This window comes from Stegodyphus dumicola, chromosome 11 (genome assembly GCF_044657685.1).
Source record: "Stegodyphus dumicola isolate Sdum_Otavi_A_Nest chromosome 11, ASM4465768v1".
NCBI lineage: Eukaryota > Metazoa > Arthropoda > Arachnida > Araneae > Eresidae > Stegodyphus > Stegodyphus dumicola.
In genome coordinates, this window is record NC_140778.1 from 64,981,602 (window position 1) to 65,009,313 (window position 27,712).

At 31.5% G+C, this 27,712-nt stretch overlaps 1 protein-coding gene across 2 annotated transcripts in view; it reads right to left on the minus strand.

Annotated features, from left to right (window-relative positions):
* Positions 1-525: 525 nt before the first annotated feature.
* Positions 526-27,712, minus strand: part of Slh (sec1 family domain containing Slh) — a 97,168-nt gene continuing 69,981 nt past the window's right edge. The window contains exons 16-25 of one of the 2 annotated variants that reach the window (XM_085826776.1): positions 22,753-22,789; positions 22,578-22,645; positions 18,934-19,013; positions 16,311-16,373; positions 12,687-12,762; positions 12,322-12,428; positions 8,768-8,804; positions 6,420-6,485; positions 4,184-4,261; positions 526-732 (exon numbers count right to left, since the gene is read on the minus strand). In XM_085826776.1, the coding sequence (XP_085682902.1) occupies positions 703-732; positions 4,184-4,261; positions 6,420-6,485; positions 8,768-8,804; positions 12,322-12,428; positions 12,687-12,762; positions 16,311-16,373; positions 18,934-19,013; positions 22,578-22,645; positions 22,753-22,789 (642 nt within the window). In that variant the 3' untranslated portion in view covers positions 526-702. The remainder of the gene's footprint in view (positions 733-4,183; positions 4,262-6,419; positions 6,486-8,767; positions 8,805-12,321; positions 12,429-12,686; positions 12,763-16,310; positions 16,374-18,933; positions 19,014-22,577; positions 22,646-22,752; positions 22,790-27,712) is intronic. The other variant, XM_035368093.2, reaches the window with a different exon arrangement.

Sequence of the window (27,712 nt, forward strand, 5' to 3'; positions counted from 1 at the left end):
TAGATGGAATGTCTTCATCCCGACAATTTGTGAGATGACAATCAACTCATTCAACTGACGTTCTCACATTTTAGCTTAAAGAGTGTCTGCACGGGACCCCAAACTCCAGAGAACTGAATGCATAAAAATGCAAAAAATTTTTAATCTTGACTAACAATCTTAAAAGTATGTTTGGCATTGCTACACCACAATACCAGCCCACTTCTAAGCAGCATGCATGGCCTGATGAGAATTTCTTTATAAATTGGCATGGCAGTCCAAGTCTTAAAAGATATGGGAGCTCACTTCATGAACACCTTGAGGAAATTACATGAATACTTTGAAAATTTTCTGAAACTTGCACTAAAAAACTAGGAGGGAAATGCAAGGGAGAAAACTATGCTAGTTAATATGGTTTAATAATGATCATTTAGGAAAGACAAGAATATATAGAAGTTTTTGGACAAAATTACAAAACATAAATATTTTTAAAGAAAAAATTTTAAAAGTGTTATGTATTGCTGAAAAAGACATATAAAAAGTGGCAACATTAAGAAAGATAAATTTTAATGGAACTGTATGATGTACAAAATATGTGAAAAGTCCCTTTTTTTTAACATGGTCTGTCTTTGAGAAAAAATGTAGATACAGGTTATATACAGAGAGTTTTCAATAAGGTATATCAGGCATTTAGGCATGTAAAAAGGCAACAACATGGAAACATCATTTGAATTCTGCTCCCAATTGATGCAGCTAAAAGAAAAATTGAAAAAAAAAAAAAAAAAAAAAAAAGGTATTATTTACACAAGAAAAAAATTAATTTAACACAGTAGCATGGATTATATAAGAATGCAACAGAACAAAGCTTTAAAAGTTTCAGCAAAATTTATAAAACACTACAACATACTTTTTTTAACACTTACTTCTTCCACTTTTTCTTACATATAATCAAATGGCCATCCAAAATGCAACATCATGAAGGAAGCATCCAAACATGATGAAACTTGCATCATGTGTATATCCCGATGTAATATGCAAATGATTACGATTTCAGTGAGCGCACACATCATAGGCAAATGCAGCACTCCTTACAATCCATATATAGAGGAAGGAAAGAGTGTTGTTTTGAATAACAGGAATAGTTCTCTCACGAGACTTTGTGTGAGCAGCTTTAGTATGTCTCGGAGAATAACATAAGTATCATCTGAGCATGTTCCTCAGTTCGACCGAGATAGAATTACTGCATACAGAGATTGCGGATTACCATTTCGGGAAACTGGTCATTGCGTCGGAGGCAAGAGTCATGCGAATGTTGATTTGGTGGAGGTAGGAGGGAACAACTGATGGACAGGAACAATCACAAGCACCTCATCACATCACTCCACAGGAAGACAGCCATATTATGCACGTGCTACTTATGCAGCTCACTGCGACATCCACAACCATATCACAACAAATGCAATCTGTAATACAGCAATAACTGCAGTCTGCATGAAGAATTCAACATCATCTACAAAACAGTGAAATGTCTGGTGTCTGCATGAAGAATTTAACACCACCTACAGAGCAGTGAACTCCCATTGCTTTACTTACCTTTAACTTTATTATACAAAAATATTTGCTTTTAGACAAGCTTTTGCTTGTTAATCTTGCTTTTATAACAAGATTATTATACACAGGTGTTTGCGTTTACAATGGCATGACACTATGGTTTTGGATGAATCCAGCTTCTGCCTGCAGTACCATGATGGATGAATTAGAGTTTGAAGTTAATGTGGAGAGAGGCTGCTTGACTGTTGTCATATTGGTCCTGCACCCAATGTTCTGGTGTTGGGTGGTATTGGATTTCACTCATGCACCCACCAATACACATTATCGGTACGCTTACCAGCCAATGCAATATCTCTGAGGTTTTGCTGTTCTCCTTCTTTATCTTCAGAGCTTGCCTGTAGTTACATTTCAACAGGACACTGTGTGATCACATACTGTATGCAGCGTTCAAGCTTTCTTCTAGCCTACCATACTGCACTGTTACCTGGTCTGCCTGTCCTTTAGTACTATCAACCATCGAACATGTCTGGTGAATGGAGAACATCTAGCCTGACATGCTGCACCTCCGCGTACAACACATGAACTCTGGCTACGTATGGAGGCAGCATGGGCTGCTATTCCCCAACAACACATCCAACGTCTCTTTCACTCAATGATGTGGCGTGCAACAGCGGTTATTGAAGAATGTAGAGGCAATACTCATTACTGATTTTCTCATCTTCCTCAGCTCAAAGAAGCCTATTTCAAATCAATTAACATTGATGCTATGAGTAACTTCTGAAATAAATGTGGCTTTGATATCTCATCTGTCTTCAAGCTGCATTTTGGATGATCAGCAATGTACTAAAAAAAAAACCCCTTAAGTAACAGTAAAAAGATAACAGATGGAATCACTGATTTACAAACTTTTGTTTTACTAATCATTGTTCAGATAGAGCTTGTAAAGGGTTTGTATTTCCATATTTAAGTTGTAGAGCTTATCATGAAAAACAACCATTTTGAATAGTCTTTGTTTACATGCACGATACTCGATTTTATACACGAGATATATGATTTTAAATGCATTTAAATATTTTATTCAACCTATATATCTACAATAAGACTCTTATGAATTTACAATTAAATGACATTTATTAACAACTTTTACCATAAAACTAATGAAATCAAAGCATAACAATTTCATTTCTGAAACTAATAAAATGTATGCTTGATATTTAAGAACTTTAAAATAAATTAAAAAAAAAAAAAAAAAAAAAAACTTTCTTGACAGCATCATATGAAATTTTGTATACAGTAACAGCATATAGTTTTATAAATATACTACTGCAATCCATTTATTTATACATATTAATATATTCATATTCCAAAACTGTGCATTAGTTTTTAATAAACAGTGCTTTTAATCCACTGTTTACGTTAAAACACTAAAATATCACACATGTACATAAGGTAAATTTATATTATATGTTTTCTAATGTTTCAGTCAATGGTTTAAAGTGAATATTTTCAATGCTAATAATCTATTTTAGCTTACTGAAGAAGAAGATAACATCAACAGGTAAACTAATTTCAGAAAATTGTGATAATTTACTTCTACAATATTGGTATAAGAACGTTATCACTATCCCAGAATCTATTTTCATGAAATTACGCTCCTTATTTAAAAATAAACCATGCATTAAAATAAGTTTTACAGTTTATTATCTATAACTTTCAAATACAAAAATCATGAAGTTTCTAATTATTATAAGATATATACCATATGATATTTAATGTGTAAATTACATAATTTGAAAATCATAACACTGTGTGTATGAAAATATTCCTCAGTTTAATTAACAAGGAAACTAATATTCTCAGGAGTATCACAGTTCAAATCTACTTTATGAACAGTATTATTTACCTAGCAGTCACTTACATAATTTGTGCATTTATTTACTTTGCTCTTTGTGTGCATAACTTCCCGATCATTAGGATGATATTTAGCTCAATAAAGATAATAATAATTAAAAAATATATATAATATAAAAATTACAAGTTAATATATGCTAAGTGGCATGCATGACTGCATAAAAATAATCATGGTACTCAGGATTAAATCTTGATTAAACTAGAGAAAATCATAATTTAATTTTAATTAAGACTATTAAATATTACAGCATTCATAAATCATTCATAATTCATCTATCCTATTTTCCTTTCAGATTGATATATATGAATTAAGTATCACTAAATAATAATGGAAGCTTAAAAATATATGCATTCTAATAAAAATTCTGTAATAAACCAGTTTCTGAAACAGTCAGACTAAATTAAAAATAATAAATCGTCATTTCCTTCTAAATAAATGTTCTGCAGATCTGACATATACAGTTGTCCTTACATCTACATCTCACAATAGAATTAATAATATTTAAAAGATCAAAAATCTTTAAAATTAGTTTTAAATGAATTGGTATTTTCATCACACAGAATTCTGGAACATCAAGACATTCATTTGCCATTAAAACACACACACACACACACACAAAAAATAAAACAGAAAAATTCTATTGCAGAATGCTGAACTATATTATAATGAAATAATCGATCATTATGATTTGAAATAAATAATGTGACTATATAGTTATATTTAGAAACTGCAATAACTCACTTGTTTTAAGAATTGATCAGCATTTACAAGGTCTGTACAGCCATAAATTATTCTTTTTGTTGGTGGATTTGACTTTCCCTGAAAACATATAAAATGCTTTTAACACACAGGTAATACATTTTACTTATACTGTAGTGTAGTTCAGAATCTGTTTCTCTTAATTACTAATTAAATGCCAAAACCTCAAGGAATATTAAATAAAACGCACAAAATAGCATTAAAATGTAATATCAAAGAAAGTTTTCAGAATAAAAATATCTCCCAGGAAAGGAAATTCAATTCCCCAATTTTTAGCAAATTCTGTTATTAAGTTGAAAATTTCTAAAACATGTTTTTCCTGCTGCTGCAATAAGAATGCAAACAATAAACTTCTCTTTTTACATATTTAATTGCACTTATTTAAGAGGGTCATTTATTAACATCTTGTTCAAATACATCAAGTTTCTGCATCTGCAACTTCTGTGTGTCTTTGCTCAATGACTAAAATTGAAGTTTCCTGCCTGGTGTGGCTCATTTAGGTTAAAATACAACAGTTTTGCTCTTACTTCTTTTTGATCAAATACACAGATCTTATTTTCATCTACTCAAAATCTTTTTAAAAAGTGCTTTAAACTTAAAATTGCTTTGACTTGCATGCTTTTTCACTACTGAAATTATTTCTCAATCAGCTTTTAAAAATGCATATTTTTTCCATAAAAAAGAAAATTCTCTTCAAATATCTTTGGATATTAGTGCAGATTTTTCACAAAACTGAAATGATTCAATACAAACTTATGCAAAGGACATAATTACAATATGCTTTTATAATAATTAAAAACTGTTTTTTAATATTGCCATCAAGAAATTGAATACTTTTTTTATTAGCTTCACCACACCAAAAGTCCTTGCTGCTGAATTCTAAAGCATCCCCAGATGTTGCCATTCAAACAGAAAAGTTATTTTTAAAATTTGCAATCATACGAAGAATGAATAGAGAATAGAGAAGTAAACACTTAGACACATATATTAACAAATTAAAAATACAAAAGTATAACAATGATTTTTACTGATATAACTTGAGTGATGAAATAGTATTTACATTCTAAACATTTCAATTACTCACTGCTTCATATACTTAAATAGATACAACTTATTTTGAGATATCATTTGCATAGCTAAAAATGTGAGAGAATGACAAAAATATTGTTAAAAAATTTTTTTTTTACTAATAATGAATTAACCAGCACTATTTATATACTTTTTAGAAGTAGTGCTTTTAATGAGAAAATACATATAAGTTTTAGAATAAATGCAAAAAGTTTGGTAATATTCTTTCATCACATTGAATAACATACATATATTTATTTTTGTTTAAAAATCACAATGCAGATGAGATTTGACTATTACACAAATTAGTATTCATCAAGTCTAAAAAGATTTTATTTAATAGGCAGATAAACAATTTATAAAGGAAATATGTTTTAAAAAGGCAAAATAAATTTTATAAGAGCAGCATACTTATTATTCTACAAATATTCATACCCATTTCACTTTTAAAACACAGTTCACTCATATAAGGAAAACAACCAAACTTAGTTTGCCAAGATTTTGATTAAAGCACTATCAGTTTCAAGGCCGATCAAACACAGATCTCTTTCCTTCAGGAGCAAAATGTTTTTGAATGTTTTCGCCTTTAAAGAATTTTACTCAAAATCTCCACCAAAGTATAGTTTGCTTTTTCACTTATATTAAATTTTACATTTCACTTATTTGATAAAGAAAGTAATTTATGGGAAAAAAATTAAGCAATGACTAGCACGTCATTAATAGCATTTTGTGATATCTACGCAAAGAATTTGTTACAACTGTTGCTTATCTCCATATCTAAAATACAGCCACTAGAACAGCTTCATAAATTATCACAGGTGGTAACTCTAATCACTGGCCAAAGGACTTCTGGATTTGCAATGCAGAATGATTCAGTACATCTTAATAGTATCCAGCAGAATGAAATTTATAGGTCTTGTAATTCTCAAGGATTTTTGGAATCACAGATTTTTGAGTGCCCCTCATATACAAAGATATTATAGTCTATGATCAAGTTATCTGAGATTTGAAACAAAATCCAATTATGTAGCAATGAGCTTTTGTTAACTATCAGAGAAAAATATAAATAAAAATTTAATAAAATAAAAATCAAAATTTCTTAAACAACTATAAAATACACAATATGAAGAAAAACTTAAGTTATTTTTACCTTTGTGTAATCACTTAAATTTTGGTATTCGATGTAATTTCCACCTCCAACCACAAAAACAACTGCCTATTTGAATAATATATATATATATATATATATAAGCATAAAATATGGACATTATGAAGCACACAATATTTGCATACATTTTCTGTCAATGCTGAAAATATAACATCAAAATTTTTTAATTCAAGGAGAGAGGTTTTCATTTTAAAATTGTCTAAAGTGAATCTGATGATATTTTGTAATTGTTGCCATTATCCTCTCAGCTTATTTAACTTGAATGTCTCAGAATCAACATTTTAAGGTGAGATTATATTTTGGAAAGAAAAAGTAGTTTGCGGATATAAAAATCTGGTAAATAAGGGCAATATTCATAAAAATTAATTCGGTAAGAAGTTACCTGACAATATTTACATTGATAAGTCATCTATGTTTATTCTCTGAATCAAAAACCCAGATAGTACTGTATAAAACCAAACGGAAAATTTCCTTGTTTTCATTAGCAAACTGTATTTTTAACAAAGGAATCCAAGCTGGGTCAATATAAGCTCTGTTATGATACTAATAATGTTATTTGGCAACTTTCTGGTTAAAAAAAATTTCAGTTCTTAAATTAGTAAATTTACTGCATATATGAATGTAGTCACAGACAAATTCGGAAAGAAGTCATGATTTTTATTCTTGTTCAGTTTAATTATATAGTTGGGATAGCCATCAAAACAGTAAACCTTTTCCAAATGAAAGGGTAATGTCATTAACATGATAGGCATATAGTAAAACCATATTCTACAAAGCTAACTTTCTATGGAAAAAATTCATAAGGTATAATTCAGATTAAGAAATTATGTAAAATTTAAACAAATCTAAATACTGTTGTAATTAAAAAGAAAACAAAAGTTAAGTGAAAGAATTCTATGACTTATTAAGTACATGATACAAGAAGTTTTTTAAAAAGCTGGAATTTTTGCTTGTGCTGCAATTCTATAAAAATTTTGTGGTAAGGAATGCAGAGTTTTTCAGTGTCTCTCAGTCCTCTTCTTTCTTCATTTGGGTCAATTTTCACTGCAAAATCAGACAGTTCATGTGCCTTTTAAAATGATTCATTTAACTTTTTGTATGATGAAGATGCTTTATCATCTTCATTATCACTGCTTTCACTGTCTGCTGGTGTTACATGATCATTCAATTCTCCATTCATCATTTTCTGATTAAATTTGTCATTGCTTTTTCTTCTGTCTTTGATCTTTCTTTGAAAATCTTTCACTGCCAATTGCTTCAGAAATTTGTACAATTTCTTTATTTTCTAACAATGGAAATCCTTTAAAATTGTTGACAATTTCTAGTCTAAGGCTATGAATCAAGAGTTCCGTGTTGATGATGAACTAAATTGCACATAAATGAAATTTCAGTGTCGAGCAAATTAAATGGAGACAACTAAGATAACACATACATGTGAAATTGTGTCCCACATATCTGCACTCAGCAAGATTTTTTTTAATTAAAAATTTAAAAAATTTTTTTTATTTGTAATGTGCTCAGGAAGGGTTTATTGCACTATGCTAGAAAGCACAAATTTTATACCTATCTTCAAAGATTTTAATCACCCATTCATTATTTTTAAGTATATATCTATGATACCAAACATACCAAATGGTATTTATTTAAAAAAAGAATATCTATTTCAGTAGGAGGGATTAGCTTTACCTGTTCTAAAACAGATATTTTCCACTGCATACACTTTAAAAATTATTTTTATGAGATTAGCTTCCCACAATTTCCTCTTTGTCTAAATTTAATTACTGGCTTTTGAATGTGATTGAAAAACTAACTATTTTCTAATCATGATTAAAAGAACTGTTTTCATCTTGAGGCAATATTTTAAATTTTCAAAATTGTGTTCCAAACAGATGTTGAAATATAATTACAAAAATTTTGGAACTGCTAAAGCAAGAAAAAGAAAATATAACTTATATATATTTTGCCAAAATATAGGATTTGCATAAATAATCATGATATTTTGCAAAGACAATTTTTCAATTCTGTAATGGTATCATAAAATGAATAATATTCAATTTGTGAAGAATTTTGTACATTTTTCAGTCGCAATGAATTTTTATGCCTTCATTTCTTGCATGTTCTCACAAATCTTTAATCTTAATAATTAATAACAAATGTAAATAAATTGATTCATTTATAATTTTTATTAATTTTTTTAACAATTGCCCTACTGAAAGAAAATGCAGCCAAGGTTATGACAATAATAGAATAGCATCAAAAACATACAAAGTTTAATTTGAAATGATATGCAGGTAACATAAAAAATAAAATAAGGAGAGGGAAAAACTTACATCTAGGAATGGAGCTCGATTTCTAGGAACTGAAGAACTGCAATAAAATTTTGGAACACATTATTATTTATGTATAATAATTCCAGGTTATATATAAATATTCCAAGAAGATATTTACATATATTTCAGGCAAAAATTTATAGAACTCCAAATGTCACTCAAAAGCATTTATGTTGCATAAAATTCAAACAGAGAGAGAAACTTCTGTACAGTGAATAAATTTGATGTAAGAATAACCATAATTTTGAAGAGCAGCAACTTTTACTTTGAAATAGCAAGGACATTCCTTCTTTTACGAATCCACATTCCTATAGCAGTTACAAAAGTCAATAAAAGTGTTTATTGGCAGTTTTTTTTTAAATGCTAAATCATTAAATTTATATCAACATTATTAAAATATAACTTACAGACACTAATTGTAAGAAAGCAAATTTACAAAAATCACCAAGACTTCAGCAATTCTGGATTTAAAAAAATTTCCAGATTTTAAATCATCAGTTTAAATCTAGTATAATGAATTGGAGACATGGTAACATTTCGGCTTCACTTATTATTTAGGTCAGATAGAAAAACAGAAAAACATTAATCCCAAACAAGGCCACCGCCATAACTGGTGTGGCTGCACTAGGTGTCAAAATTTAGGGTCAGTAAAAATTTTAGAATTTTGAAGAACACTAAGCAGCAAAACTAGGGTGGCAGAATTTTTAGAGGGGCACTGGCCAAAAGAATTTAGGAAAAGAAAAGTGCTTAGAATTTAGGGTGGTAACGACCAAGCAACAGAATTCAGGACCCACAGATATTGTACTGGGCAGCAAAATACCCAGTGCTGATCCTGCACTCCCCCCATGGGATCAATACCAACATCAATAAATGCATTGTGATTGGTCACAGTGCTACTTCCCAGACAGCAGGTGTCTGATAGTGACATGAATGATTGTCAGTCAGTCCAGAGAAAAATCCCATTTACAGCACACCAAAAAGCATTTTGTTATTATATTCTCCATTCCCAGAATTGTAACAGGGAAGTGGATTTTTTAAAATTAAGTTCACTTCTTTCTGTTTTCTTTTTTTGGCTGGTGATGGAGAGATCATTCCAAATATTAGACATCCAGATTCCACACTTTGTACTGAAATTCATTATATCCATAACATTATTCAGATTTCAAAATACAAACAATATTATTAATAATTTATACTGTACTATTTCAATGAAATTCACATTAAAAGTATTTTAGGTTCAAAATTTTAAAAGCACAGCATAGTCTAAAAATTATTCCACCTTGTCCATTTTACATAATTTAAGTACTTAAAGCTTCATTTATAACCCATGCATCTTATAAGATCAGAACAAGTTTAAAATCATCAGATGAAGTAATTGTACTTCAATTTTGATAAAAAAGTTTTTCTATTGTACTGAAATGTAAACCTTACATATTTTCATATTCTTAAAAAAGTAACTAATGCTCTAAAATTAAATAGAAATTATTTAATGTCAGAAATACTACATTTCAAAAACGACCTAAAAATAGAATTATTAGTATAATAGAATTCCGATAACCTATACACTTGATATTCCGATAACTTGCTTTTAAACCTTGGGATCACTGGTTTAAAAGCATGTGTACTTCCACTTTCTAAATGACAATTTCTAATTGCACTGAGATGTAATCACTTATGTATCTGTATATTAAAAAAATAACTAATGTCTTGAAATTAAATAGAAATAATCTAGCTAGCCAGGCATGCTACATTTCAAAATCATTATAAAATTTGGATAACCTGCTCAACTTGGGATTATGGGTTGTGAGGATTACAGAGCGCGTTTAATCATTTTTAAAACAATTTTGACAAAGCATTAAAAAAAAGTTTCAGAATAAAAATTTCTGGGAAAAGCTTATTACTTGAAAAAACTGCTAATTTTATCATCCAAAATATTGCACGTAAACAAGCTGTGGACAGAATGATATGCTTTTAGGCTTTCCAAAGATAAATATTCCTATTTCATAATTCAAAAATTTTATGAAATGTATGGTATTAAAATTCCTAACTGCAAAATAAGTAAAATTATTTATTGGAAAGGGCAAACTATCAATCATTACTTCTACATGGAAATAAGACTCCATTTGAAGAATACATAAAAAAAAGAAAATAGTGTTTCTAATGTTATATTGTTAGCAATGAGAGAAAATCCACCAATGTTGAAATCAATTGCAAAGTTTTTAAATATATCTGTAGCAAGAAAAACTAAAATAATGAACTAAGATTTACAACTTAAAAAAGCTGAAAAATATAATGTTTACCAGCTTTTGCCAAGGCATGTGGCTCATTGCAGATTAATTCGCAGAACCCTGTACAAAAACTAGTTAGTGGGAGGTAAATGGAAATACATTGCGACCTTAGATGAAACATGGGTTTACTTAAATAAATGCAAAACACACACACACAAAAAAAGGGGGGGGAGGTCTAGTTATTATTGAAAACAAAGAGGGAAAATGTATAATCCTGTCAATGCAAAGAAAGTTTCAGCGAGGGGTTTATGATTGTCATAGGTTTCCCTTACAATGAGAAATTAAAAATAAGAAGAGTAGAAGAAAATGTTAACTCAATGTACTATCAAGAGAAAGTTTTACATCTGACATTTACAGAAGGAATTCCACTTCTTTATTCCAATGATTTTCAAAGAGTGAAAATTTATGGAGATAAAGCAAGAAGCAATTTTTCGAAAAGAAACACTGCATTATATGAAAAAATGAAGACTGATACAGGTATTGCATATACACTTTTTCGACATACACCAGTGAAGTCCCCTGACATTCCAGTGCCTTCAGTCTCTGGAAAAGAGCTCTCAAGTCAGAGTCTCTGGAAAACAGCTGAGCTCTCTTTTGAGACTCACGATGATTGATGGACACTGGAAAGTAGTACAGAAGGAATGAAAATCTATACCCTTGGAAATTTTACAAAAAGCCCTTCTATCATGGAAATCACAATGCAGATTTATAACCCAGAAAAAAAGTATCCGCTCACATGTTAAAAAAAATATATATATTACTCTTTACATTTTAAGCATTAACTAAAAGGCCCCAGAATTGTTCTAAAAATGTGTGAACATTCTCTGTAAAGAAACCAGCTACAAGGTACATTTCAGTTGGTATTCAAGCTCTGATAAGCTGTGAATAAATAAATTCTTTATACATGCTAACCATAAAAAAATTTGTATTTTATGATCTGTGTACTATAAAAAGAGAGTGCTGATGTTTGCATTAAAAATCTTAAAAACCTCCAATATTAAAATTAATTCCTTTTTTCAGTTAAATTGTTATTAATATAGTACGTTTTTTTAAAAAAATGTATTAGTTTGTTTATAGAAGAAAAAATATTGTTTAATATATCATGCTTTTAATTTTTTTAAATTCAAATTAAAAAAATGAGCATGAATTACAGGAATTTTACCATACCAATAACTGCAGTATTAAATAAATTGTGTCAGCCAGAACATGATTTGCAACCATTTTGTCACAGAAGATGTTTGTACAGAGATCAGGATGTAAACATACCTGTCTGTGGCACGTAAGAGTTTTGGATCAAAATATCTGTAATCTTCAGTTTCAGGTAATGATTTGAGCTCCATCAATGAATCAACTATCCTTGTAATAGGCAAATTCTAAAAAAAATCAGATTTATATTTCTGTGTGAGACCAGCACATTCATTACATCGAACTCATTTCTACTCGAAATATATTAGATTATCAAAAAAATGAAAAAAATGTCTTTCATGAGAAGTTTCTCATAAACTATAAATGAAGCAGATAGGAAAGATGAAACATGTTTGCTAATTTGATATAATTTTGATAAAATTAGAAATACTTAATACCTTTAGGATAATTTACGTTGTTTTTATTATAATTTCCAATATACTTACATGTTTTTTTACTACCAAATTTTTGACTCCTTCCATGACAAATTGGGATCCATGAGACATTAGCTTGGAAAACATGCTGAAAAACAAGTTGAAAACCTATTTCTTATATCAGAAATTACTGCTATGAAAATAAAACTCAATTGATATAATTTACTTTAATTTAATCTAAAAGAGAGAACAATTATTCTTAAATAGCTTTAAAATCTATTATATTATTCGAAATGAAGAACTTTATATAGCAGAACAGTTTTCGCATGCGAATGGTACAGCTCTTATGCAAATAAAATACATGTATTAAATAGGGTAAACTAAAACTACTCAATGTCTAAATGTAATTAATTACTTTATTTCATTGAGAAACTTTATAATGTTTAAAAACAAAAAATTGAAAATAAAGACATTTTAGTGATTCAACCAAATAATTTTATAAAGGAAATCTGGTACTTGCATTTTATCACATCTATTAAAGTAGAAGTCACCAAATTATCATAATGTGCCAAGCTTTGGCAACCATGCACATAACAATCTTTCAGTCACGCAAGGGCATCATTTTCGTAAGAGTTCTTTTCGTTATATTCTATGTTATATTCTATGTTCCAACTGTGTTTATACACAACCATGATATTCTTTGTCTTAAATACAAATTTAACATAATTGCTTGTGGAATCTGCCAGAGCAGTTTATTGTACTAAAATTTCTACATGAATACGGGATGACAATGGTACACTTCGCTAATATGGCAACTCCGTGTAAGTATTGGTAACTAATTGGTTTGCCATTTGTTTTACGTTGTGTATTTCTCACTGTATATAGAACTAAAAACAAATTTATTATAAATATATGAGAAGCTCTATTAACAATTAATAGTGAATCCACAGGTACAATAAGAATGAGTTATTGTCCTCATTATGTGAGGATCTTGTGAGCAGCAACAGTCTCTCAAGATTTTGAGTTCGTGTCTTGTATAAAACAGTTTTCAAACTGAATTAGTCACACCCTTTAAATTTTTTGGTTGTATTTTACATTTTATGATTCATTATCGTTGAAATTATATCACATTCAGATCATTGGTCACACACATAGTGCAGATAGCTAAAAAGTCCCTTGACACTGGCCATGAAGTTATAATCCTTGAAATTTCAAATGGAGCTGTAACTGAGTGAATTATGCTTCTGTAGTGCCAGTTCATCTTACTCTTGTAACAGCTTGAACAATTTGACCAAGTGAAGTCCATATATGAATTTCTTAGTTTTGTATGGTATGTCGCATACTTCTCCTCCAGTAGCATCGTGATGATATGTAAAAATCAGGGAAATGCACAAATTACCCAGAACGAGTTTGATAAATATTTGGTTTGGCATCATTTGCAAATCAAAAGAGCAAGTATCCCTTGCTGTATTAGATATAAATGCTGGTTTCACATGGCCAAATTGAGACAGACTACATTTCCATGAATGAATTACAGTCAAAAGTCTTTAATCCGGACCTCAAAGCTACATAACTTTCTGCGCATGCATCAACGCATACACATAATATCTTTACGCATGCATCAACGCATACACATAATATCTTTACGCATGCGCATAATACATTTATGCATGTGTGTTTAATGTATAACGGATGGTATAAGCTAAGCTAAAATTATCTATTTCAGTTAATGTTACAGATTGCGTTATTCCTTAATCTTCAAATTGGATCCGGCTTATTATTTTTTGCAGACTCTTAGAGCAATTTTAGCTTGAACTTTCGATTATGTCAAAAAGAATTTCCGATTCTGGTGCTGCCAAAGGATGTACAAAGCGAAAGCATGTTTCGATATCCATCAAACAAAAAGTGGAATTGCTGCAAAAAAATGGATAAAGGCATATCCTTTGTTTCTCTAACCATTCCGAAATCTGTTTATCAATTTCATACTGCTCTGCGGGTAGGGGGGCATCGCGGTGCGTAATGAACTGGAAGTTGATCTGTCAGCACTATCCTTATCTTCAGGGCAGATGTTTTTATTTTATTCAGCTTATAATTCCTTACTAAATGCAGTATTTCATCTTGATGTACTCCATCTTTGATATGATTTAAATCAAATTCCTCGTCATTATAAATATCATGAATACACATCAAATAGTTTTCTGGTTGCAATTTTCTAATTTTGACTATGCGTAATGTATGCTTTACGCATGCACGTGTTGAAAGAAATGTTTAATAAAGTAAACAAATAAATATTAAGCTTTTTCTCCGTAAATTTTGATACCTTTTAGATCATAATTGCTCTTTATTTCATAAATTACGGTTTCATATTTTTAATTTTATAATTTCTGCATGCCATCTTACCAGACTTAAACTGATGATCTATAATTCGGAAAAACTGATAATCTGGAATCGCCGAAGTCCCGACGAGTCCGGATTAAAGACTTTTGACTGTATTTGAAAACTTTTGCACTATGCCTGAGCACTTTATATTGCTTTATATTGCAGATTGCAAGGTGGTTGTACTAGTATCCGTCATACTGCATCACATTGCACAAACACATGTGAAGATGTTTTGATGTTTTTGAATCTTTGGGAATACACACTGCTTTTGTTACATGTTATTTACATTTTTGGTTTAAGCTGCTTTGAAGTTGTTTGCTGTATTCGACCTAATCAGTTCAGCATTCAATATGGGGGGGGGGCAGGAGTTTGATTGTAGTTTTATACACAAGTTCAGCAGGACTGCAATCAAGCATTCTTCGAGCTGAAGTGGCGACAATTGTCAAAATCTTGCTCATTTGGTAACTTTCTGGAAGACTTGCAAAACACATTTTTGAAGCCTAGGACGAATTCTTCCCCAAGTTTCTACAGCCTTTGCTGCTGGGTATAAATAAAGGTCAGAGAGCTAGGGAGTTCAGTTGTGAGACTAAGTGGTTACATGAATTACAAATTAGAGTTTACCCTGAGACTGATTTGAGGAATTTCATGATTTAGTCTGTGTGCTGAAAAGAATTGCTGAGTATCCATGTTCTCCTCAAGTTATTTCCACCCATTATTGTGCTGCTTGTACTGTTTATTGAACATATTTTCTTAATAAATTGTTCATTTCTTCCTGCTTATTTGCAGTTACTATTTAAAGAAACATAAATGATTTACAACAGTATGCTTTAAATATTATTTCAAATACTTAAAACATTTAAATGGTGAATCAAAAACCTCAATAAGAGCTGTGACCTTAATGGACTATTTTCCTCATTAATTACAAAAACAAATAGTTATAAGCACACTGTATAAGTTTAATGATACCCAATAAACTGCAATTGCAATGTATAAGTTCTTACAGCATTCAATCTGCTTAAAAAAATAAGATATAAACTGTATGATAGCTAGCTAAACAGCTAAACTAATCATTTAGAAGGGGAACAAGTGATAACACAGCATAAGTGGGAAAAAATAAAAATAACATTAAAAAAATTAAATTCTTAAGGTGGAAAACAAATTCACTTTAAATGTTACTTACATTCATTTAAAATAATTACACATTAAATTACAGCCAGAACACCAAGATTAAATGGGAAATTATTCAAATTTGCCTTAACACAAAACATCAGACTAATACCTAATTAAAGAAATATAAATAAAATAAAATTCACATACCTTACTGTTTTGGTTCCACCACTATACTGATTTGTGGAATGTGTTGATAATTTGCTGTATGTCCTGTTAAAAGAACACAGTGAATGAAAATATTATTTGAGTAATAATAATAATATCTCAACAAGAATTTAATGAAAAATGATATAATTTCTATCTGATCGTATGCAGACCAAAACATGAGAAACAGCTTCTTCTGTACAATTCTAGCAAATCCGATGCTATACTAATGAAATGGCTAAATGCAAAAATATTTTAAAAAATAGAGTATCATGGTAAAATGAAAAACAGCATGTACATTTTGAATGCCTTTATGAAATATAATTGTACTGTTACATTCAGGAATTAAGAGTAACTGAGGTTTATCAGTCAATTTTAAATGAAAAATGAGAAATAATGAGAAGATCCTTAATTGTAACGTGAATGTTAAGACGGTAATTTTTTTTTTATCTCTTTCAGGCATTTGAATATTATATAACAGGTTTTGCAATTTTTGATTTGATTTTCAATTTTTGATGGGCCATTTGCGATTTCTGAAGCAATATTTTGGAGCCTGTGAATGCATTTTCTGTAAATTAATTCACATCATTGCGATATTAATTACTAAAAGAAAGGCTTATTATTTTAATGACTTGGAGGTCCAATTTTACACTCTCATTGTCATTAAAAACGAACATTATAATAGAACATGAATGCCCCAGAAAATCTACAAATGGAGCTAATTAATTTATACTGTTATATAAGTCGTATTTAAAGACAAAAATTTGATTTCCTTTATTTTTGTGCTTGATCAATACCCTCACAATTTTTGCAATAATAGTAATTGTTTTAGGAGTACATTTTTAAATTTTAAATTTGGGAGTACATTAATTTTTTTTCAATCAAGAATTAATAAATTTGATGGACATATAAGAATAAAAAGAATTTAGAGATCATTCTTTGAAAAGAAAACAGAAGTATTTAATAGATTTAATGAAGAGAATTTACAAAACACTTATAAAACTTCAAACTTTAAACGATTATAAAACTTTGAAAACTTTAATCATATATTAATCAGATAATCTGCCAATTAAAAATACTAATTATAACAAGGATCTATCTTCATTTAATAAAAAATATTAAAATTAATTAAAATGGTTATTTAGCATATAAAACTAATCTACACAAAAGAGATTTATATTTATGTATGACAGTACTTAGGATTTACTTAGGACAGTACAGATTTATATTTATGTATGACAGTACAGTATCTTGATGACCATGAAAGATGGCTGTCATCGAGACATAAAAATTAGCAAAGATCACAGCCAAAATTGCACCAATCATTCCAGTGGAATTCTGAGAGAACTGAAGTCACAGTTAATATTTGATGTGCTTCATTTTTATCCTTAAAATGTTTTCTGCCATTTTTACTATATTTTATTTTTTATTTGCCATTTTTACTCTGGTAGGCCTTCTAATTTTATCAAAAGCTTTGTTTAAAACCCTATGAGTATGAACTTCTCACAGGTAATCATTCTAATCTATTACTCTTTTATTGGCTATATTCAGCTGACCACATTGTTCTCATTAATACAAATTTCTTTTAACGTAGGATGCCATAACTTTGATAATAATCTACTACTTGCTGTTCTGCAGAAGGCAGGTCCCAAATGTTAATAATTTTTTTCAAAATGCAAGAGAAAAATACAACAGCAACACTTAATTTATAATCCTTGTTTACAAGTGCATGTGTTAGCACACCAATCTTATCTTTAAGTGGTGGTAAATCTGTAGCTAGCAAACTCGAAATCTTAAAAACAAGGAGAAACTGGGAGGTTTTTCATGCTGCACAAAGAAGTTATTTCAAAGAAACTCTAACTTGACTTTAATTCATATTATAATATGCATGGTCCAGGTTATTGAACTATTTGTAATTCACTTCTGATGTAAAATACATTAGCATTTAATTGAATATTATTAATTTTATGTTCTTTGGCTAATTTCATTTTTTAATTTTCTTATACTTTTGTACTGAGAAAATTGAGAGCGAATGAAAACTTTAATTTATCAATGAACTTTTAAATATGATGAAAATAAAATTAATAATCAATGTACATAGTATGTATATAGTATTTATGAGGATAAACTTAGCAATGTACCACACATTGAAGTAAAAATTAAATACAAATAATAACTGATTAAACATTGCTTAAAATCTTTATATAAAAATCTCCAAATGCCTGAAGACTAAGACAACTGAGATCAAAACATTTAATACTATAAAAATCAGTAAAATGTAATAAGGGAAAAAATATAATTCAGATGAAGTAACATTTAATACGAAGAAAAATTCTGAAATCAAGCGAGGCAATAAAATTTGCCCAATTTAAGTTTCCTTCATGCAATAAATTTCCTTTAGTGCTAGGAAACATTTTTCTAAGGCTAAAAATTAAAAACAGGGAGATTGGATGATCTACCAGGAGACTGAGAGATATGTTAAAACACCACGAATCTCCATGTAAAACTGGGAGATTTGGCAGCACTGTAAATCACACTGCTTGGTGACAGTTTCACAGTCTACAAGATAATATGAAAGCAACTGTATGACAAAATCCAACTTTATAGTAATACATAAAGAACTTACTTCCACCTTCTCATATACTGAACAGTTTCACCATCACATCCTGCATCTTGTAGAGCAGTTACGTATTGATCAACTTCAGCCTAGTAAGATTTTCACACAAAGTAAAATTAAAGCACAAAAACATACATTCCACATACATTAAACATTTTTTTTTTGCTTTGTAAGCTTAAAAAGCTAAAATCAAACTGATAAAAAGAAAATACACTAAAATAAAACTCTGTTTATCAAAATAATTTCAAACAACACTTTTTTTGAGACAACCCATAGTTAGGCTTATTTTTTGTATCAAATATTATGTATTTATTTTAAAAAACTAAAATTTGAAACTTTCATTAATTAAAAAAAATTAAATCACAAAATGAAATAATATGCACAATAAATGACAAAATGCTTTAAATTTTTACAACAGTCAGTGTCCCACAATAGAGTTGGGCAATCTGCTTTGAAACAGATTCAAAGAACTCACTTTACTGAATGAATGAACAGTTCATTCCAGAAAACAAAGTTGTAATTCTTTTGCAGTTCACAGAGAGCTCTTGTTTGAAACATACCACAAATATAGTATATGTGCTATTCGTTCACAAATAGTTCCAGACTCCCAGGAAATTGAGGAAATTGTTACACTGCATCTGACTGTTTGCCATGCCCTCGTGACTACTGGTTATACCTACTTCTAACTTTTGGTTCTCAAGTTTTTCCCTGGACTTTGTCATCGGACTTTACGTTGGTTTTTCACTCCTGGTTGCTACTTCTATCATTTATTGTTTTTCAATCCTTCCCTGCCCATCATATGAAATGTCATAATTGCTCTACCAACTTCACTCTGCAGGTATATCTTCATCTCAATGACTTCATGGCTTTGAAAAAAAAAAAAAAAAAAGGTAGTCTTTATTTAGAGTTTCACTGAGAACTCTTTGTTGAAAGCATGCCAGAAAGTTTGATTTCCATTTTAAGGGAGGAAATAATTTTATTTTCCCATGTTAAAAGTGAATTTGGTTATCATCATTTTTCAATTTTTTGAAATTTATTTTAACTCTAGAATTTTATTATTAGTTTTATGTAGGAAGGGATTTTAGGAAATCTCAAAACTACAGTTGAAATAAATCAGTTTAGGGAGTTAATCATGTTATCAATCTTTGAAGGAGTCATTTCTCCTGATCCCAATGCTTGTTTGATTCTTTTCACTCTTTGCTTTGACCTGCTTCACTGTTTCTGATCCCATTATTGGTTCGATTCTTTCAGCTCTTGCACCATCCTTGTTAACCGTTTTTAGTTCACTCCTCATTCCTAATGTTTTCATCAAAGTTATGGTAAATGGGTGGTCAGTCATTTTTTACAAAAAAGGATTAAGTAATTTAAATCCGAAAAGTTTCAGATTTTAAATTACGTCCAAATGGGCTTTTTTTTTTTTAACATTTTGTGTGTTACCTTTATTTATTAAATATCATGTTCTTCGCACTTAAACCATAAAATTCAGTTCAACAGCAATGCCGCAAAATAATTCTAAAATGAGCATATCTTTAAAATTTCCGATATACAGTTCCGCGCGCTGGAGATAAAAGGTTCCCCCCCCCGTAAAGTGTTGCCATTGCTCGCTTTGAAATCCTTGAGTTTGTTAATCAAAAATTCGTTAAAGTTTTACAAAATATGAAATCTATAATAAAACAAATTCCAAATTTCAAATTTGGGCTTTCAGATGCCCATATTCTCAGCAGTATTACATTATTCAAAACTGGATGGCTCTAGGTACCATTGTTTTATCACAATACGAGAAACATACATACATTTATGCAGATTCTACATTATTTATTTTCTTCAAATATAACACAGGGCGATAGTATTTGGTGGCAACAATTTGAAAAGTGATACGCCGTTTATAGAGTTCCGACACAAAATCGCAAAACGAAAACAATAGTCCTTCAGGGACAAAGCCCTTTGGGACTATAAAAAGAAAGAGAGAGATTGCCTCCCCATGCTGTCATGTTACTGGGCTAAACAAAAAATGGTTTCTTTTAAAAAATGGTATTTTGTGGTCTAAAAGTTTGTTCCTCAGTACATCTGACTGCAATAAGCTCAATTCTTTGAGATTAGTTGGCACTGACCAAGAATTTTCTTTTGTGGTCATTGTTAAATCTTAAAAAAATCATTTGGACATCAAAGAAGAGATTTTTTGTTAGAAATAACATTAATAACCTTCTCATGCTTTCATTTCATACTTCTCTCAGTTACAAAATTGCATGAATTCTCCAGAAGTTCAATTTTCATATCATTTTCTCTTCTATCAATTTAATCCATGTTTCGATTCTTAAAGATTCTCTTTCTGACTTCAGTGCTTGAGGGAACATACAGCATATCTTGTGAGTGTGGTTTGAGATATATCGGCCAGAGCAAGAAAAGTTTTGCATCAAGAAACTTGAATAACGTCCGAATAGGTGAAAATAACAAGTCTTCGATACTTAATCACAGCCAAAATTGAATCACAATTTTGACTCTGAGTCTGCAAAAATTACCCAAAAAAAACTTCCTGCATTTTTGAACTGGATTTTCTTGAAACTTTACATATATTCACAAAGCTTAATCTTGTTTAGTTCATTCCCAAAGTTTTTAAAATTCGATTAACTTCATTCTTCACTTTTCCTTATTATTTCTGCCAAGAGATGGTGTCACCTTGTTCATCTTACTGCTTTTGGGTTATATACAAAGATAGCTGCACTGCACCTGAGGAAGAAAGACCTGTACCTAGGTCTCTCTTCCTAGACCTGTCCTAGGCATTTAGAGAAAGCGCAGTTGCGCTTTCTCTAAATGAGTATGAAAAGACCCAAGCAGTGTGAAAGCGCTTGTTTTATTTTATGTCGAGAAATATCACGCGGCGCTATAGCACTTTGCTTATTTTACATTGATGTGCTCGTGCTTTCTCTAAATGAGTAAGAATGGTATTTTGTGGGAAAAAGCAGTGTGAAAGTGCTTGTTTTATTTTATGTCGAGAAATATCAAGCGGCGCTATAGCACTTTGCTTATTTTACATTCATGTGCACTTGATTTAAACCAAGTGCCCACGTTATCAACTTCAAGTGCACTTGTCAGTTATCCACTATGTTCGAAATGTACTGGGTCTCAACAGTGCAATCTTGCTGCTTGGGACTCAAATGATTAATTTTATAATATACAAATGTCCTTCCTTTTATGTCTAAAATTTTGTTTTCAGTTGGGAAACCAAGCTCTTAAATATATTATTTTCAGTTTTAACATGCTGACACCTATGACGATGGTTAGCGAGCAAATTATTTTACACAAGATAATACATAAAACTCAGCATATGCTTTATAGTATTTGTAAATCATATAATTAAAATAATCACATAATTGATTTTAAGTATAGAGCATTTGAAAAATTTTCTGATCACCAATAAAACTTTATTATTTTAAATAAAATTAAAATGCCCTCTTTGATATCTGCAAATATGATACCTTGCTAATTATTTCAATTTAAACATATTGATAGTAAATCAAATAATGATATTGATAAAATAATTACAGTGCAAATGATGATACTATTATACTAATATATAGAATGTATATTACTATAAAAATGTATGCCGATGCTACTATACCTAATATCTACTATAGAAATTATAATATACCTACTTCAGTCATTGTTGATCCACAAATGAAGCTAATCAAGAACAGTCTTAATTTGTCACTAGGTAAACCAGCTGCAATGTTAAGCAAAGTACTTTTACCGATCATCAGTTATATAAGGTAAAAGTCACACAGAAAATATATATTTTACTAAATTTTCATATTTTAAACAAATACTCACCTTCAGGATCAGTAATCATATCCATTAATGACTTTTCCTAGAATAAAAATAAATTACTCATTTAATTAATTTTAATATTTATTACACATATTCTTTATTTTAATAAAGTAGAAAAGGGCATGCCAGTCACCTGAAATAGTCATTATAAAAAGAAAAAAATATATAGTAATTTTAATGAATCGAGCTAACTCAATTTGATGGTTCAGCAAGTAATTAATAATAAAATTAATGAATCTGGGTTTATAGCTTTTAAATAGTGTAATTTTTTATTTAATAACAGAATAAACTTGAAAGAAAACTCTTATGCTTCGCCATAACAAAGAGGCAGTGGCGTAGCAAGCATAACTGGCGCCCGGGGCAAAATACCTTTTTGGCGCCCCCCCCCACAGAAAACTTTCAGTATATAATGTATAAAATATATTCGTAATAAGAAAATAATGCAAATAATAATAAAATGCTGAATCTGCCATAAAATACTCAAAAATATATTAAGAATAGACACTACCTAACTACACTAGCCTTGGGTTCGGAAATGCATCTGTGTCCGCAAAAAAAATCAGACATACGATGATCTAGAACTAGTTAAAAAGCTGTTATTTATTTTACATATTTGTATAAGTGTTTTTAAAAAGTACAACTTTTAAACAATTAAAAGTTTAATATACATTATAGATAAATATATATGTGGCAACTTGCCTACTACAACTCAACTCTGCCAGTCTGGTAAGCCATAGCAACCAAAAACAAAATAATATTTATTCTATTCAATTGTTATAATTATTTAACGATCTGTCTCAAAAAATTGTACTACCATAATTGGTGACCCGTATTTATTACGAATAGCAATCTTCAATATTGCACGAATATGGAGTTTATGTGTCAAAATTCTGAGCACCAGTAAGTTATCCAGTGTGATGAGATGCAAGTAAGACATTTCACCTGTGATTTCAAGCGTTGTGCCGCATCCGATGAGTCAACATATTTCTGTCATAATTTCAGCGGATATATGTATCGCCTGCTGCATTTGAGCCTCCAACTTCTCTGATTTCAAGGCGCGAACAGGCTGGCTGCATGGGCGTTTTCGTGGTTTTCCCCATGTGTAACGTGTATACGAGCCAGTTTCCCTTAGAAAGTCCTCCACGAAGGCATCCCTCCTCTTAGGCAGATAGCCCTAGTGTGCTTTGCCATAATTAAATACACCAAACACACCAAACTCTGATTTCAAGTACCAAGAAACTGTGTCACTATATACATATTGATTATTTTTCTATACATATTATTATTGTGCATATTTGATTGATCTAAAGTGGTTGACAACGATGCTGCTTCACAATTGGGGTGAGTGGCAGTTAAGCCACCGCCTTTTTGTCCCCGAGACCCATTGTTATGGTTCATTCAATTGGATTCGCAGTTTAAATTGAGTTACATTACTGCCGACGAAACTCAATTTTATACAGCGATCGCCGCGTTAGAATCAGAGGTACTGCAAACAGCTCATGAAATAATTTTGAATCCACCGGCGACGGACAAATACAAATCTTTAAAAAAAATTAATTTCTGTTTATGAAGAATCCGAGGCAGTTAAAATCAAGCAGCTGTTCCACGATTTACAGTTGAGTGATATAAGGCCTTCTTAGTTGCTGTTAAAATGTCAGACTTAGTCGCCGTAACCTAACGGATAACATTCTTAAAACATTATGGATGAATAGACTCCCACCTAACATGCAAATCATTTTAGCGGCCAGTAGCGAGCCACTTAAAAATCTTCCCGAAATAGCTGATAAAATTCACGAACTGGCCATCCCTGCGCAAATAGACGCAGTGCAGGCTCCTGGTCCAGGTATTATGGCGTTAGAGGCTCAAATTGATGATTTGTCCAAACAGGTTGCTCAGTTAGTAGCCATCCAAGCTGAACCTTTTCACCGCAACCTCTCCACATCACTAGTCGAAATACACGTCCTAACACACAAAGGAAACGTTATGAAAGCCCTCCTCCGGGTATTTCTTTTTTACCACCACAAATTTGGAAACAAGGCAAACAAATGGCACCCACCGTGTGACCCACCGTGCCAGCAAATGCCACCCACCGTGACCAGGGAAACGAGGAGGGCCGTTGCTCGAAGTCATGAATGACAGCGGCCGAAATTTTGCACGCCTTTCCGTCATCGAAAAGAATTCGGGCTTAAGGTTTCTTGTAGGCACCAGGGCTGATGTTTCTGTCGTTTCACCACATTTTCACGAACAAAAGCGCCTTATGAAGTTAGAGCTTTATATAGCAAATGGAACTTCTATTCAAACTTCTAGTGAACGCCTGATATCTGTTGATTTAGGATTGCGCCGCAACTTCCAATGGCAATTCATTATTGCTACTGTCCTATTATTGACGCAGACTTTTTACATAAATTTTCTTTGCTTGTTGATATTAAGAATCTCCATTTTATATTTTCCATAACCAATTTAACTTATCCGGGAGTAATTCGCAATAGTGAAGATTTGAGCATTAAACTGATTTCGGGTAACTCCCCATGGCATCAACTTCTCAGAGAATTCCCTACAATCACTCGCACAGTTATGGGTATTTCCGAACCCAAGAACGATATTATATTGAAACTAACGGACCTCCAATTGCCGCTAAACCTAGACGCTTACCTCCGGACAAGCTTAAAGCCGCCAAAGAGGAATTTTAATATATGATGGAACAGGGAATTTGCCGCCTTTTAAAAAGTTCATGGGCCAGTCCGCTCCATCTCGTTCGGAAACGAAATGGTAAGTGGCGATTATCGCCGGTTAAATGCAGCTACAATTTCTCATCGTTACCCAATCCCGAGCATTCAAAACTGTATGCAAGTTTTAGAGGGAAAAGCTATTTTCAAAACCCTTGATCTTGAGCGGGCGTATCACCAAATGCCCGTTAACCCAGCTGATAGTCCCAGCTGTTAACCCAGCTGAAACTGCGGTTATTACGCCTTTTGGACTATTTGAGTTTCCGGTCATGATTTTCGACTTATGCAGTGCTGCTCAAACGTTCCAACGCTTCATGAATCAGGTGTTAATCGGCCTCTACTTTCGTGTACTTTATTTTGATGACGTCTTAATCGCCTCCTCTTCAGAGCAAGAACACCTATCACATTTGAGAACAGTTTTTGAACGTTTTCAAAGGTACGGACGGTGTCAGTCTTAATCCTTCCAAATGCGTTTTTGGCCAACCAAGAGTATCCTTTCTTGGTCATGAAATTTCCGCTGATGGCGTTCGACCCCTTCCAGAGTCACCGCTTTCCGCTATATGCCCGAACCATCTACAGTGAAGAACTTAAGAAGATTTCTTGCTATGCTCAATTTTTATCGACGTTTCTTACCTCATGCAGTAACCATGCAAACACCTCTAAATTCTTTTTTGGTTGGAAGCAAGAAAAACGATAAACGTGTTATAACCTGGACCGCAGAATCTTGCGAAGCATTCCAAAAATGCAAAAATTATTTAATTTCGGCAACAAATTTGCAGTATCCTTTCGCATCTAAACCATTATCACTCTACGTTTATAAGGTATTTCTCCCGCTTTCCTAGTGTGCCTTCATGATATGGTGGTTCTGCACGCTGGGCCGGTACTCCAGAGGTCCGCGGTTCGATTCCCGGCGAAGACGGTTGCTAATTTTTCAATCTCTCTTGCTTCCAAATATCCTAATGTCTCTACAGTGGCGCTCGAACTAAAAGGATGAGGATTCTCCACACCCAGGATTTGGCGTCGGGGTTCCCTGAAAACACCAGTCGCCCTTTAAAAAGGCTTATGTTTTATGCTTTTCAACAGGATAAAACTTCTCCTAGTCAAATGAGACACCTAGACTTCATAGGACAATTTTCAACAGCTATCCGTTATATTGAGGGTTCGCAGAATATTGTTGCAGACACCTTGTCTCGTATTGAAGAACTAGCCGTTCCTTCGCCAATAAAGTTTGCTGCCCTTGCGGGTGAATAACACCGGGATTCAGAACTACAAACCCTCTTGAAAAGCAAATCTTCCACCAATCTCAACTTGCAGCCTATGCAGCTGTCACCTGGAAAATCACTTTATTGTGATGTTCAGGATTGAAGATTTCGACCTTATGTTCCCTCCGGATTTCACCATGCCATTTTTAGTTAGTGACATCGTCTGTCACATCCTGGCATCAAGGCTTCGAAAAAAAAAATGATACAGCAACGTTTCGTATGGCCTAGCATGCAAAAGGACATAGCCAACTAGACACGTTCGTGCTTGGAGTGCCAAAGATCTAAAATTGTCAGACACACCACCAGCCAACTTAAAAATTTTAATTTGCTCTCATCTCCCTTCAATCACGTGCACCTCGACTTGGTCGGGCACTTATATTTATTAATAATAATATAATATATGAATACAATTAATTACTATGTATACATTTTTCTTACCTTGGATGAAGCAAATTTACTATTTACTTCATCAAAGTCGATCCTTTCAAATTTTTCTCTTTCCACACTTAAAAATGCTAGATGACTTAGGGGATCTTGTCCCATCGTTGATTGTAAATATGTGAAAATTTATTTAATAATTTTAGCACCGCTCATAATTAGCATTTGATAATGAAATAGTAAGTAGTATTTGAAGTGCGACTCTTAGGTTTGGAAAAACATTTTCTCTATAGATTTGTAGTGGAGTTTTGGGTTCCGTTTCTTTTCTACTGCGGAGTAACGTCATACAGTCATATTCACTGCTCAAAACAATTAGGGGATATTGTGGGTTCGATATGAAATAACCATATAATCGACAACCTTTTTGAACAAAAGGAAATAGAAGAGATTATAAAGGAAAATTATAACGTTTACAAAGTTGGGAATATGCAAATTTAGTCTGTGAAGTCTAAAACTATGCGTTTTAGATAAGAAGTGAGAAGCGACCTGCAGTATTCCTTTTGTAATAGGAGATTAAAAACAATTGACATGCGTTGA